Source organism: Bubalus kerabau, chromosome 10 (assembly GCF_029407905.1).
Source record: "Bubalus kerabau isolate K-KA32 ecotype Philippines breed swamp buffalo chromosome 10, PCC_UOA_SB_1v2, whole genome shotgun sequence".
Lineage (NCBI taxonomy): Eukaryota > Metazoa > Chordata > Mammalia > Artiodactyla > Bovidae > Bubalus > Bubalus kerabau.
This window is the reverse complement of record NC_073633.1, coordinates 58857079-58871765: the sequence shown is the minus strand read 5'-3', so window position 1 is coordinate 58871765 and position 14687 is coordinate 58857079. Positions and strand designations below refer to the sequence as shown.

The following is a 14687-nucleotide window of genomic DNA, read 5'->3' as shown; positions in this document are numbered from 1 at the left end:
TTAATGCTAATGAAAAGACACTTAGTTCCAAAGAATAGCAAGGAGAGATAAGAAAGCCTTCCTCACTGATCAATGCAAAGAAATAGAGGAAAATAGAATGGGAAAGACTAGAGATCTCTTCAAGAAAATTAGAGACACCAAGGGAGCATTTCATGCAAAGGTGGGCTCAATAAAGGACAGAAATGGTAGGGACCTAACAGAAGCAGAAAATATTAAGAAGAGGTGGCAAGAATACACAGAAGAACTGTACAGAAAACATCTTCATGACCCAGATAATCAGAATGGTGTGATCACTCACCTAGAGCCAGACATCCTGGAATGTGAAGTCAAATGGGCCTTAGGAAGCATCACTACGAACAAAGCTAGTGGAGGTGATGGAATTCCAGTTGAGCTATTTCAAATCCTGAAAGATGACGCTGTGAAAGTGCTGCACTGAATATGCCAGCAAATCTGGAAAACTCAGCAGTGGCCACAGGACTGGAAAAGGTCAGTTTTCATTCCAATCCCAAAGAAAGGCAATGCCAAAGAATGCTCAAACTACCACACAATTGCATTCATCTCACATGCTAATAAAGTAATGCTTAAAATTCTCCAAGCCAGGCTTCAGCAATACATGAACCGTGAACTTCCAGATGTTCAAGCTGGTTTTACAAAAGGCAGAGGAACCAGAGATCAAATTGCCAACATCCAATGGATCATGGAAAAGGGAAGAGAGTTCCAGAAAAACATCTATTTCTGCTTTATTATTGACTATGCCAAAGCCTTTGACTGTGTGGATCACAATAAACTGTGGAAAATTCTGAAAGAGATGGAAATACCAGACCACCTGACCTGCCTCTTGAGAAACCTGTATGCAGGTCAGGAAGCAACAGTTAGACTAGACATAGAACACAGACTGGTTCCAAATAGGAAAAGGAGTACATCAAGGCTGTATATTGTCACCCTGCTTATTTAACTTATATGCAGAGCACATCATGAGAAACGCTGGGCTAGAGGAAGCACAAGCTGGAATCAAGATTGCCGGGAGAAATATCAATAACCTCAGATATGCAGATGACACCACCCTTATGGCACAAAGTGATGAACTAAAGAGCCTCTCGAAAGTGAAAGAGGAGAGTGAAAAAGTTGGCTTAAAGCTCAACATTCAGAAAACTAAGGTCATGGCATCTGGTCCCATCACTTCATGGGAAATAGATGGGGAAACAGTGGAAACAGTGTCAGATTTTATTTTTGGGTGCTCCAAAATCACTGCAGATGGTGACTGCAGCCATGAAATTAAAAGATGTTTACTCCTTGGAAGGAAAGTTATAACCAACTTAGGCAGCATATTAAAAAGAAGAAACATTACTTTGCCAACAAAGGTCCATCTAGTCAAGGCTATGGTTTTTCCAGTGGTCATGTATGGATGTGAGAGTTGGACTATAAAGAAGATGAACACCGAAGAATTGATGCTTTTGAACTGTGGTGTTGGAGAAGACTCTTGAGAGTCTTTTGGACTGCAAGGAGAGCCAACCAGTCCATCCTAAGGGAAATCAGTCCTGAGCACTCATTGGAAGGACTGATGCTGAAGCTGAAGCTCCAGTACTTTGGCCACCTGATGTGAAATATTGACTCATTCAAAAAGACCCTGATGCTGGGAAAGACTGAAGGCAGGAGGAGAAGGGGACGACAGAGGATGAGATGGTTGGACAGCGTCACTGACTCAGTGGACATGAGTTTGAGTGAGCTCCAGGAGTTGGTGATGGACAGGGAGGGCTGGTGTGCTGAGGTTCATGGGGTCGCAAAGAGTCAGATACAACTGAGTGTCTGAACTGATCTAAATGCCATTCCTGATCTAATTAATGCCTTTAACATATACACTGTAAATGTTACTTGACTCAAATTCTTTCTTCCTCTGCTTTCTTAGCACATATTGTACTAGGCTCTACAGAAAAAATATGACATGACAAAACATGTTTGTACAAATGTATACACACTTACAGAAATACAATAATCTTATTTCACAAATAAGAAAACGAAGGCTAAGAGATACAGCCAAAACTAGCACCTAAATATCCTGACACCTAGTCAAGTCTAAGAATATTTGATTTAATTTTTGTGGCTCAACTTTATTTAGAAAATAACAAGTCTTTCAATAGCCAGAGTAAATATCTACAATTGCCTTGAATAACTTCAATTATCAAAATAATTAAAACTGCTATCTACTGTTCAAACTGTACATCATGTTCTACTTTATTTTTGAAAGGGTAGAATATGGCGTTTAGAGTGACATTTCCTTACCCTCTCTTACCATCTGCCACACCAAAGGCTATCATTGTTAACAGCATGCTGTACAACCCTATAGATTTTTTCTGTACTAACATACATGCACACTTATGTCACAACAGCCAGAAACTGTTCTTATCTGAGGCTTATATAACACTGCACTGGTTAAGTGTTTTGATATCACCCATCTAACTGTATGTGTTTGTTGATATACACAACACATATGTATGTGTGTATACAGATATACACAGATGTTGTATACACATACCTATTTGCACAGGTTTTCAAAAATAAAAATGGTCAATAAAATGTATTATTTTCCAACATGTTTTTTCACAACTTGCTTTTTTTCCTTTTAACATAGAATATATTCTGGCCAATTTTAAAAGCCAGAATATTTGCCTTTACCTCTTTCTCTGTGTGTGTCTGTGCTCAGATATGTCTGATTTCTTTGCGACCCCATGGACTGTAGCCTGCTGGGCTCCTCTGTCCATGGGATTTTCCAGGTAAGAATACTGGAGTGGGTTGCCATTTCCTACTCCAGGGGATCTTCCCAATCCAGGGATTGAACCTGTGCCAACTGCATTAGCAGGTACATTCTTTACCTGCTGAGCCACCAGGGAAGCCCTTCTTTTTAATAGCTGTAAAACATCTCTGAAAGGGATCTAGGAGAGAGGGAACTCTGCTATTAAAATGCTCTACAAAATAATAGAGAAATGAGGGTGAGGGAACTTAAAAGACTATGTAATACTGCCATCAGACTTTTTCATCTATGTCTAGACTTTCTGAGTGACAACAAAAATTCAAGTGAAGATGTACATCCAGCTTGTAAGGGTTAATAAACCCTATTTTAAATTAAACTGTGTAACACTACTGCTGAGTGTGTTTGAAACTCCTTTGCCCAAGAGTAACTATTACCAATAATAATGGGTAGTAGGTCAGGAGTAAGAAAAGAGGATAAAATTAGAGGAAATCATGAAAAGAAAAGATTTCTGTTTACAAAACAGAAAAGTTTCCCACCTAAAATTATAGTTGATTTTTTTAATATAAATTTAATTGGAGGTTAATTACTTTACAATATTGTATTGGTTTTGCCATACATCAACATGAATCTGCCACAGGTGTACACGTGTTCCTCATCCCGAACCCCCCTCCCTCCTCCCTCCCTGTACCATCCCTCTGGGTCGTCTCAGTGCACCAGCCTCAAGCATCCAGTATCATGCATTGAACCTGGACTGGCAATTCATTTCATATATGATATTATACATGTTTCAATGCCATTCTCCCAAATCATCACACCCTCTCCCTCTCCCACAGAATCCTAAAGACTGTTCTATACATCTGTGTCTCTTTTGCTGTCTTGCATACAGGGTTATCGTTACCATCATTCTAAATTCCATATATATGCGTTAGTATACTGTATTGGTGTTTTTCTTTCTGGCTTACTTCACTCTGTATAATAGGCTCCAGTTTCATCCACCTCATTAGGACTGATTCAAATGTATTCTTTTTAATGGCTGAGTAATACTCCATTGTGTATATGTACCACAGCTTTCTTATCCATTCATTTGCTGATGGACATCTAGGTTGCTTCCATGTCCTGGCTATTATAAACAGTGCTGCGAAGAACGATTACAATGAAAAGAATAAAATACTTAGAAATATATCTACCTAAAGAAACTAAAGACCTATATATAGAAAATTATAAAACACTGGTGAAAGAAATCAAAGAGGACACTAACAGATGGAGAAATATACCATGTTCATGGACTGGAAGAATCAATATAGTGAAAATGACTATACTACCCAAAGCAATCTATAGATTCAATGCAATCCCTATCAAGCTACCAACGGTATTCTTCACAGAGCTAGAACAAATAATCTCACAATTTGTATGGAAATACAAAAAAACCTCGAATAGTCAAAGCAATCTTGAGAAAGAAGAATGGAACTGGAGGAATCAACCTGCCTGACTTCAGGCTCTACTACAAAGCCTCAGTCATCAAGACAGTATGGTACTGGCACAAAGACAGAAATATAGATCAATGCAACAAAATAGAAAGCCCAGAGATAAATCCACACACATATGGACACCTTATCTTTGACAAAGGAGGCAAGAATATACTATGGATTAAAGACAATCTCTTTAACAAGTAGTGCTGGGAAAACTGGTCAACCACTTGTAAAAGAATGAAACTAGAACACTTTCTAACACCATACACAAAAATAAACTCAAAATGGATTAAAGATCTAAACATGAGACCAGAAACTATAAAACTCCTAGAGGAGAACATAGGCAAAACACTCTCCAACATAAATCACAGCAGGATCCTCTATGACCCACCTCCCAGAATATTGGAAATAAAAGCAAAAATAAACAAATGGGACCTAATTAAACTTAAAAGCTTATGCACAACAAAGGAAACTATAAGCAAGGTAAAAAGACAGCATTCAGAATGGGAGAAAATAATAGCAAATGAAACAACTGACAAACAACACATATATATGGAATTTAGAAAGATGGTAACAATAACCCTGTATATGAGACAGCAAAAGAGACACTGATGTATAGAACAGTCTTATGGACTCTGTGGGAGAGGGAGAGGGTGGGAATATTTGGGAGAATGGCATTGAAACATGTAGAATATCATGTATGAAAGGAGTCGCCAGTCTAGGTTCGATGCACGATACTGGATGCTTGGGGCTGGTGCACTGGGACGACCCAGAGGGATGGTATGGGGAGGGAGGAGGGAGGAGGGTTCAGGATGGGGAACACATGTATATTTGTGGTGGATTCATATTGATATTTGGCAAAACCAATACAATATTGTAAAGTTTAAAAATAAAATAAAATTAAAACAACAACAACAAAAAGCTAAAATATATATATACACACACACACACACACACACACACACAAGCAACTCCTGCAGCTCATTCCAGAAAAATAAATGACCCATTCAAAAAATGGGCCAAAGAACTAAACAGACATTTCTCCAAAGAAGACATACAGATGGCTAACAAACACATGAAAAGATGCTCAACATCACTCATTATCAGAGAAATGCAAATCAAAACCACAATGAGGTACCATTTCACGCCAGTCAGAATGGCTGCAATCCAAAAGTCTGCAAGCAATAAATGCTGGAGAGGGTGTGGAGAAAAGGGAACCCTCTTACACTGTTGGTGGGAATGCAAACTAGTACAGCCAGTATGGAGAACAGTGTGGAGATTCCTTAAAAAACTGGAAATAGAACTGCCTTATGACCCAGAAATCCCACTGCAGGGCATACACACTGAGGAAACCAGAATTGAAGGAGACACATGTACCCCAATGTTCATTGCAGCACTGTTTATACTTGATTTTTTGAACATTTAAAAAATAAAAAATTTAACAGCATTCTAAAATACACTGATCATCAGAGGCAGACACACTGAAACCATACTCACAGAAAACTAGTCAATCTAATCACACTAGGACCACAGCCTTGTCTAACTCAATGAAACTAAGCCATGTTTGTGGGGCAACCCAAGACAGGCAGGTCATGGTGGAGAGATCTGACAGAATGTGGTCCACTGGAGAAGGGAATGGCAAGCCACTTCCGTATTCTTGCCTTGAGAACCCCATGAACAGTATGAAAAGGCAAAATGATAGGATACTGAAAGAGAAACTCCCCAGGTCAGTAGGTGCCCAATATGCTACTGAAGGTCAGTGGAGAAATAACTCCCGAAGAATGAAGGGATGGAGCCAAAGCAAAAAGAATACCCAGCTGTGGATGTGACTGGTGATAGAAGCAAGGTCCGATGCTGTAAAGAGCAATATTGCATAGGGACCTGGAATGTCAGGTCCATGAATCAAGGCAAATTGGAAGTGGTCAAACAAGAGATGGCAAGAGTGAATGTTGACATTCTAGGAATCAGTGACTGAAATGGATTGGAATGCGTGAATTTAACTCAGATGACCATTATATCTACTACTGCGGGCAGGAATCCCTCAGAAGAAATGGAGTGGCCATCATGGTCAACAAAAGAGTCCGAAATGCAGTACTTGAATGCAATCTCAAAAACGACAGAATGATCTCTGTTTGTCTCCAAGGCAAACCATTCAATATCACAGTAATCCAAGTCTATGCCCCAACCAGTAATGCTGAAGAAGCTGAAGTTGAATGGTTCTATGAAGACCTACAAGACCTTTTAGAACTAACACCCAAAAAAGATGTCCTTTTCATTATAGGGGACTGGAATGCAAAAGTAGGAAGTCAAGAAACACCTGGAGTAACAGGCAAATTTGGCCTTGGAATACGGAATGAAGCAGGGCAAAGACTAATAGAGTTTTGCCAAGAAAATGCACTGGTCATAACAAACACCCTCTTCCAACAACACAAGAGAAGACTCTACACTTGGACATCACCAGATGGTCAACACTGAAATCAGACTGATTATATTCTTCGCAGCCAAAGATGGAGAAGCTCTATACAGTCAACGAAAACAAGACCAGGAGCTGGCTGTAGCTCAGATCATGAAATCCTTATTGCCAAATTCAGACTTAAATTGAAGAAAGTAGGGAAAACCACTAGACCATTCAGGTATGACCTAAATCAAATCCCTTTTGATTATACAGTGGAAGTGAGAAATAGATTTAAGGGCCTAGATCTGATAGACAGAGTGCCTGATGAACTATGGAATGAGGTTCGTGACATTGTACAGGAGACAGGGATCAAGACCATCCCCATGGAAAAGAAATGCAAAAAAGCAAAATGGCTGTCTGGGGAGGCCTTACAAATAGCTGTGAAAAGGAGAGAAGCGAAAAGCAACGTTGAAAAGGAAAGATATAAGCATCTGAATGCAGAGTTCCAAAGAATAGCAAGGAGAGATAAGAATTCCTTCCTCAGCAATCAATGCAAAGAAATAGAGAAAAACAACAGAATGGGAAAGACTAGAGATCTCTTCAAGAAAATCAGAGATACCAAAGGAACATTTCATGCAAAGATGGGCTCGATAAAGGACAGAAATGGTATGGACCTAACAGAAGCAGAAGATACTAACAAGAGGTGGCAAGAATACACAGAAGAACTGTACAAAAAAGAGCTTCACGACCCAGATAATCACGATGGTGTGATCACTCACCTAGAGCCAGACATCCTGGAATGTGAAGTCAAGTGGGCCTTAGAAAGCATCACTACGAACAAAGCTAGTGGAGGTGATGGAATTCCAGTGGAGCTATTCCAAATCCTGAAAGATGATGCTGTGAAAGTGCTGCACTCAATATGCCAGCAAATTTGGAAAACTCAGCAGTGGCCACAGGACTGGAAAAGGTCCGTTTTCATTCCAATCCCAAAGAAAGGCAATGCCAAAGAATGCTCAAACTACCACACAATTGCACTCATCTCACACATTAGTAAAGTAATGCTCAAAATTCTCCAAGCCAGGCTTCAGCAATATGTGAACCATGAACTTCCTGATGTTCAAGCTGGTTTTAGAAAAGGAAGAGGAACCAGAGATCAAACTGCCAACATCCACTGGATCTTGGAAAAAGCAAGAGAGTTCCAGAAAAACATCTATTTATGCTTTATTGACTATGCCAAAGCCTTTGACTGTGTGGATCACCATAAACTGTGGAAAATTCTGAAAGAGATGGGAATCCCAGACCACCTGACCAGCCTCTTGAGAAATTTGTATGCGGGTCAGGAAGCAACAGTTAGAACTGGACATGGAACAACAGACTGGTTCCAAATAGGAAAAGGAGTACATCAAGGCTGTATATTGTCACTCTGCTTATTTAACTCCTATGCAGAGTACATCATGAGAAACGCTGGACTGGAAGAAACACAAGCTGGAATCAAGATTGCTGGAGAAATATCAATAACCTCAGATGTGCAGATGAGACCACCCTTATGGCAGAAAGTGAAGAGGAACTAAAAAGCCTCTTGATGAAGGTGAAAGTGGAGAGTGAAAAAGTTGGCTTAAAGCTCAACATTCAGAAAACGAAGATCATGGCATCTGGTCCCATCACTTCATGGGAAACAGATGGGGAAACAGTGTCAGACTTTATTTTTTTAGGCTCCAAAATCACTGCAGATGGGACTGCAGCCATGAAATTAAAAGATGCTTACTCCTTGGAAGGAAAGTTATGACCAACCTACATAGCATATTCAAAAGCAGAGACATTATTTTGCCAACAAAGGTTCATCTAGTCAAGGCTATGGTTTTTCCTGTGGTCGTGTATGGATGTGAGAGTTGGACTGTGAAGAAGGCTGAGCACCGAAGAATTGATGTTTGAACTGCGGTGTTGGAGAAGACTCTTGAGAGTCCCTTGGACTGCAAGGAAATCCAACCAGTCCATCCTGAAGGAGATCAGCCCTGGGATTTTTGGAAGGAATGATGCTAAAGCTGAAACTCCAGTACTTTGGCCTCCTCATGTGAAGAGTTGACTCATTGGAAAAGACTCTGATGCTGGGAGGGATTGGGGACAGGAGGAAAAGGGGATGACAGAGGATGAGATGGCTGGATGGTATCACTGACTCGATGGACGTGAGTCCGAGTGAACTCCGGGAGTTGGTGATGGACAGGGAGACCTGGCGTGCTGCAATTCATGGGGTCGCAGAGTCGGACACAACTGAGTGACTGAACTGAACTGAACTGATTATACTAACAACCTGTATTGGTTTATCAAAGAATAATCAGTTAGACACCATTAAGAATGCTGGGAGTTACCAAATACAGATGTTCATTTTAAGCAGCAACCTAATTCTCTGTGTCTCTGAAAGGTTCTAATATTAAATTATAAAGCTCAATATCCATAATTTGCTATACCATAACAATCTAAAAACTATAAAATTATTTGAGAAATCAGTGTAAATTCTTTATAGAATGCAACAATTTTCAAAAAATTGCTATATTTTTGCTTTTCTAAATGAAGCTAAAAATATGGAAAACATTATGACCAGAAACATGATTACCATTTGCTCATATTTAATGGCATCCTTTTCAGCAATTTGAGCTGCTCTTTCTTTATTCATGTAAGCTGCTTTTAATTTCTTCTCCAATTCTCTGAGCTCAGCACTGTTTAAAAAAGACAGAAATTTAAATTTGAGGACCATACATCTCTAGTATTGTAAAATATCCACAATTTAAAAGAATATTTTTCTAAATGTATAAAAGATATTTACATTATTTTTTAGATATTTTGGAAAAAATACCCCTTTCTCCAGTCATCCCAAGAAAATCAGAATGCATGTGAAATGAGACATTATAATTAATTTTTCTAGACAAAACAACCTTTTATTGTCAATAATCATCACTGAAAATCTTTTCGCTAGTGCCTGGCTCAGAAAAGGTGCTATATCAATATAGGTTAAAATTTCTGTGCAGTTACCAGTACTATTAGGCTAAAAGATAATTACAGCAGAGAGGTTTAAACCTATACATGTTACTTTTTACATTTTGTACCTTGGTTTTGCCATCTATAAAAGGGATGGCTTTGGCAATTAAATGAGTTAATGTGTATAACACTAAACACTCTACATATGGCAACTATTTTTTGATGATGATGAAGAGGGAGTAACATGGGCAAGTTTACTTCACTTCTCTGAGCTTGCTTATTTATCTGTTAAAAAATGGGGACTGACTTCAGATACTCTCTGAAATACTACAATATGCCATATAAAATTTTTTATTTTAATATGCCAGTCATAATTCTGAATATGACAGAATATGAGAATTCTGAGTTGGAAGGACTGTGAGATGTCATCAAGATGTACAGGTTAATTCTTACTGGAACAAAGAGGCACTCACCTACCTATAAACTCAACTTACAGGTACTCGGTACCTACAAAGAAAGTCATAAAGGGTAAGGGAAGAGCAATACTCCTGGTATTATGGTGTGGATCCTTCTTGCCCTTACTACTGTAGATGCAAATGTATATGACACAAGATTATCATCTTTCATAAAAATAGTGTTATAAACGAGGGATAAGTTTCCAGGTTAGCCTTATATATTCTGTTCCACACTAAGGGGTTGAGATACATTTACAAAAATTCTTGTTAGAGTTGGACACTAATGATTATGCACCAATATACACACAAACCCATCAATTTATAATACTGTCTCTACAAAAAAAAAATGTGCATTAAATTGAAAACAACCAAGGAGGCAAAAGTACTGTATTCAGAAAACTATAAAATACTGATAAAAGAAACCAAAGATGACACAAACAGATGGAGAACTATACCATGTTCTTGGATTGTTAGAATCAATATTGTGAAAATGACTATAATACCCAAAGCAACCTAAGATTCAGTGCAACTCCTATCAAATTACCAATGGCATTTTTCACAGATTTAGAACAAAAGTTTTACAATTTGTATGGAAACAAAAAGACCCCGAAGAGCCAAAGTAATCCTGAGAAAGAAAAACAGAGCTGGAGGAATCAGGCTCCCTGACTTCAGAATCAGGCTCCTTGACTTCAGACTATACTATAAAGCTACAGTAATCAAAACAGTATGGTACTGGCACAAAAACAGAAATACAAATCCAGGGAATAGGACAGAAAGCCCAGAGATAAACCCTTGCATCTATGGGCAACTAATCTATGACAAAGGAGGCAAGGATACACAATACAGGAAAAAACTGTCTCTTCAGTAAGTGGTGTTGGGCAAATGAAACAGCTTCATGTAAAAGAATGAAATTAGAACACTCCCTAATACCATACACAAAAATAAATTCAAAATGGATCAAAGCTCTAAATGTAAGGCCAGACACTATAAACCTCTTAGAGGAAAACATAGGCAGAACACTCTTTGACAGAAATCACAGCAAGATTTTTTTTTGACCCACTTCCTAGAGCAGTGAAAATAAAAACAAAAATAAATGGGACCTAATTAAAGGGCTTCCCAGCTGGTGCTAGTGGTAAAGAACCTGCCTAATGATGCAGAAGGCTGCATCATTCTTCTTGGGTCAGGAAGATCCCCTGGGGTAGGAAACAGTAACTCACTCCAGTATTCTTGCCTGGAAAATTCCATGGAAAGAGGAGCCTGGCAGGCTAAAGTCAATGGGGTCACAAAGAATTGGACACAACTGAGCACTGCAATTAAACTTAAAAGCTTTTCCACAGCAAAGGAAGCCATAAATAAGACAAAAAAGACAACCCTTAGCATGGGAGGAAATATCTGCAAATGAAGCAACTGACAAGGAATTAATCTCCAAAATATACAAACTACTCATGCAGCTGAATATCAAAAAAGCAATCCAATCAAAAAATAGGCCAAAGACCTAAATAGATGTTTCTCCAAAGACGACATACAGGTGGCCAACAAGCAAATGAAAAGATGCTCAACATCACTAATTACTAGAGAAGAGAAAGTCAAAACTACAACGAGGTATCACCTCACACCAGTCAGAATGGCCATCATCAAAAAATCTACAAACAAATGCTGGAGATGGTGTGAAGAAAATGGAGCCCTTTTACACTGTTGGTAGGAATGTAAATTGATATAGCCACTATAGAGAACAGGTTCTTTAAAAAACTTAAAAGAGAACTATCATATGACCCAGCAGTCACACTCTGGGCATATATCTAAAGAAAACCGTAATTCAAAAAGATACATGCACCCCAATGTTCACTGCAACACTCTTCACAAGTGCCAAGACATGGAAGCAACATAAATGTCCATGAACAGAAAAATGGATAAATATGTGGTTTATACAATGGAAAATTACTCAGCCATAAAAAGGAATGAAATTGAGCCATTTGCAGAGATGTGGACAGACCTAGAGACTGTCATACAGAGTGAAGTCAGAAAGAGAAAAACAAATATCATACAATATTGCCCATATGTGGAATCTGGAAAAATGATACAGATGAACTTATTTGCAAAGCAGAAATAGAGACAAAGATGCAGCAACAAGCATATAGATACCGAAGGAGGAAGGAGGGATGAGATGAACTGGGAGACTGGGATTGACATATATACATGGTTGTTGTGGCTGTTGTTTAGTCACCAAGTTTTGTCCAACTCTTTTGTAACCCCATGGACTCTAGCTCACCAGGCTCCTTTGTCCATGGAATTCTCCAGGCAACAATAATGGAATGGGTTGCCATTTTCTTCTCCAGGGGATCTTCTCAACCCAGGGTTCAAACCCACATCTCCTGCATTTCAGCAGATTGTCTACCCACTCTATTTATGGGAAGCCCCCATATATACACCACTATGTATAAAATAGGTAACTTAGAGAACTAACTGTATAGCACAGAAAACTGTTCAATGTTCTGTGGTGACTTAAATGGGAAGGAAATACAAAAAAGAAGGAATATGTGTATACTGCAGCTGATCACTTTGCTGTACAGCAGAAACCAACACAACATTGTAAAGCAAATATACTGCAATAAAAATTAATAAAATAAAACAGAAATTGCAAACAATCAACATTCAAATAAATGACTATTTAAAAGACAAGAGAACACATATTCATTGGATATATACCTAGAAGTGAAATTTGAGTCATAGGGTAAGACTGTTCAAATTTAGTATATAATGCCATTTTTTCAAAGCTTTGTCAGATTTATATTCTCATAAACACTGCCTAAGCACTCCCACCATTCCAAATCCTTGGTAATGCTTTAGTCTTGTCATAGATTTTAACTGTTCTTGTGGTGATGTAATTATCATTGCGGTTTTATTTCTCTATTACTAATGGAACTGAGACCTTTTTATAAGTTTGACTCATTTATATAACTTCTTGGACATTCTTGCTCAGTATTTAAATTTTTTTCATTTTTATACTGGTTTGTCTACTTCTTATTGTAGCATAAAAGTTCTTTATATATTGAGGATAAAAGTTTCTTGTTGGCTATATGCATTGTAAATATTTCCTTCCAGGTCTGTAGTTACTCTCAGAGTGGTTTCTTCAGATGGAGAGAAATATTCTAATCCACTAATCTTTTCTTCATTGTCAATGACTTTTGTGTCATGTTTTAAGACATGCTGCCCAACGCACAAACGGAAAGATATTTTTTTGTATTAGTTGCTCAAAACTTTGCTATTTCACCATTAATTTTTAGACTATAATCCTTCAGGAACTTTTTTTTACGTGTGTTGTGAGGTAGAAATCAAGTTCACTTTCTTCCATATGGGAATCTAAGTGATTCAGTATCATTTTCTTAAATGTCTATTTCTGAATGCTCTGCAGTGATTCTAAAACATATATGGAAATGCAAAGTAGGAATGGCTAAAACAATCTTTTGGGGAACTTCTTCAGGATGAATACTTTTTATAAAGTCATAATATTTGAGAAAGTGTGGTTTTAACACAGGAATGAACAAATGGATCAATGGCATAGACCAGTTCTCAATCAGAAGTGTTAAGTAAGCTCCAATGCCCTTCAGATCAGATCAGATCAGTCGCTCAGTAGTGTCCGACTCTTTGCGATCCCATGAATCACAGCACGCAGGCCTCCCTGTCCATCACCAACTCCCGGAGTTCACTCAGACTCATGTCCATTGAGTCAGTGATGCCATCCAGCCATCTCATCCTCTGTCGTCCCCTTCTCCTCTTGCCCCTAATCCCTCCCAGCATCAGAGTCTTTTCCAATGACTCAACTCTTCGCATGAGGTGGCCAAAGTACTGGAGTTTCAGCTTTAGCATCATTCCTTCCAAAGAAATCCCAGGGCTGATCTCCTTCAGAATGGACTGGTTGGATCTCCTTGCAGTCCAAGGGACTCTCAAGAGTCTTCTCCAACACCACAATTCAAAAGCATCAATTCTTCGGCGCTCAGCCTTCTTCACAGTCCAACTCTCACATCCATACATGACCACAGGAAAAACCATAGCCTTGACTAGACGGACCTTTGTTGGCAAAGTAATGTCTCTGCTTTTGAATATGCTATGTAGGTTGGTCATAACTTTCCTTCCAAATGCCCTTAGGCATCTATTATATACAATGGATTAACTTAGTTCCTCTGGATCTGAAATAATATCAACTATATACTGTCTTTGAGAAAATTAAAAATACAATCACTCAACTTTCTGTGAGGCTTAATCCTCTTATGGAACTCCAGTTGAGGAAGTATGGGGATAGAAAAATCCAAAAACAGATCCACGCATGTATGCACACTTACTTTTTGACAAAACTGGCATTACAGAGCCAATTTCCAATTTTACTATGCCAGTCAGCTTAGCAAATGTGCTACTAAGTTATTTACTTAAATTTTCAAATTCACATAAAATTGTTCACAATATCCTATGATCTAGAGTGATCTCCCATTTGTACAATCTAAAGTTATCCATTATCCCATTATCCATTCCTAGAACTGGCTATTTGTGCATTCTCTTTTACACTTTATTACTCCTGTCAGAGACTGCCAATTTTACTGGCCTTTTTAAAGGCACAATCTTTGGCTTTGTTGATTCTACTTTATGTTTAC

General features: G+C 38.5%; 1 protein-coding gene across 5 annotated transcripts in view; it reads right to left on the bottom strand.

Annotated features, from left to right (window-relative positions):
* The window catches only part of MNS1 (meiosis specific nuclear structural 1), a 116132-nt gene that overhangs the window by 29960 nt on the left and 71485 nt on the right, over nucleotides 1-14687 (bottom strand). For all 5 annotated transcript variants that reach the window (XM_055537873.1, XM_055537874.1, XM_055537871.1 and 2 more), the window contains one exon: nucleotides 9225-9327. In XM_055537873.1, coding sequence (XP_055393848.1) covers nucleotides 9225-9327 — 103 coding nt within the window. The remainder of the gene's footprint in view (nucleotides 1-9224; nucleotides 9328-14687) is intronic.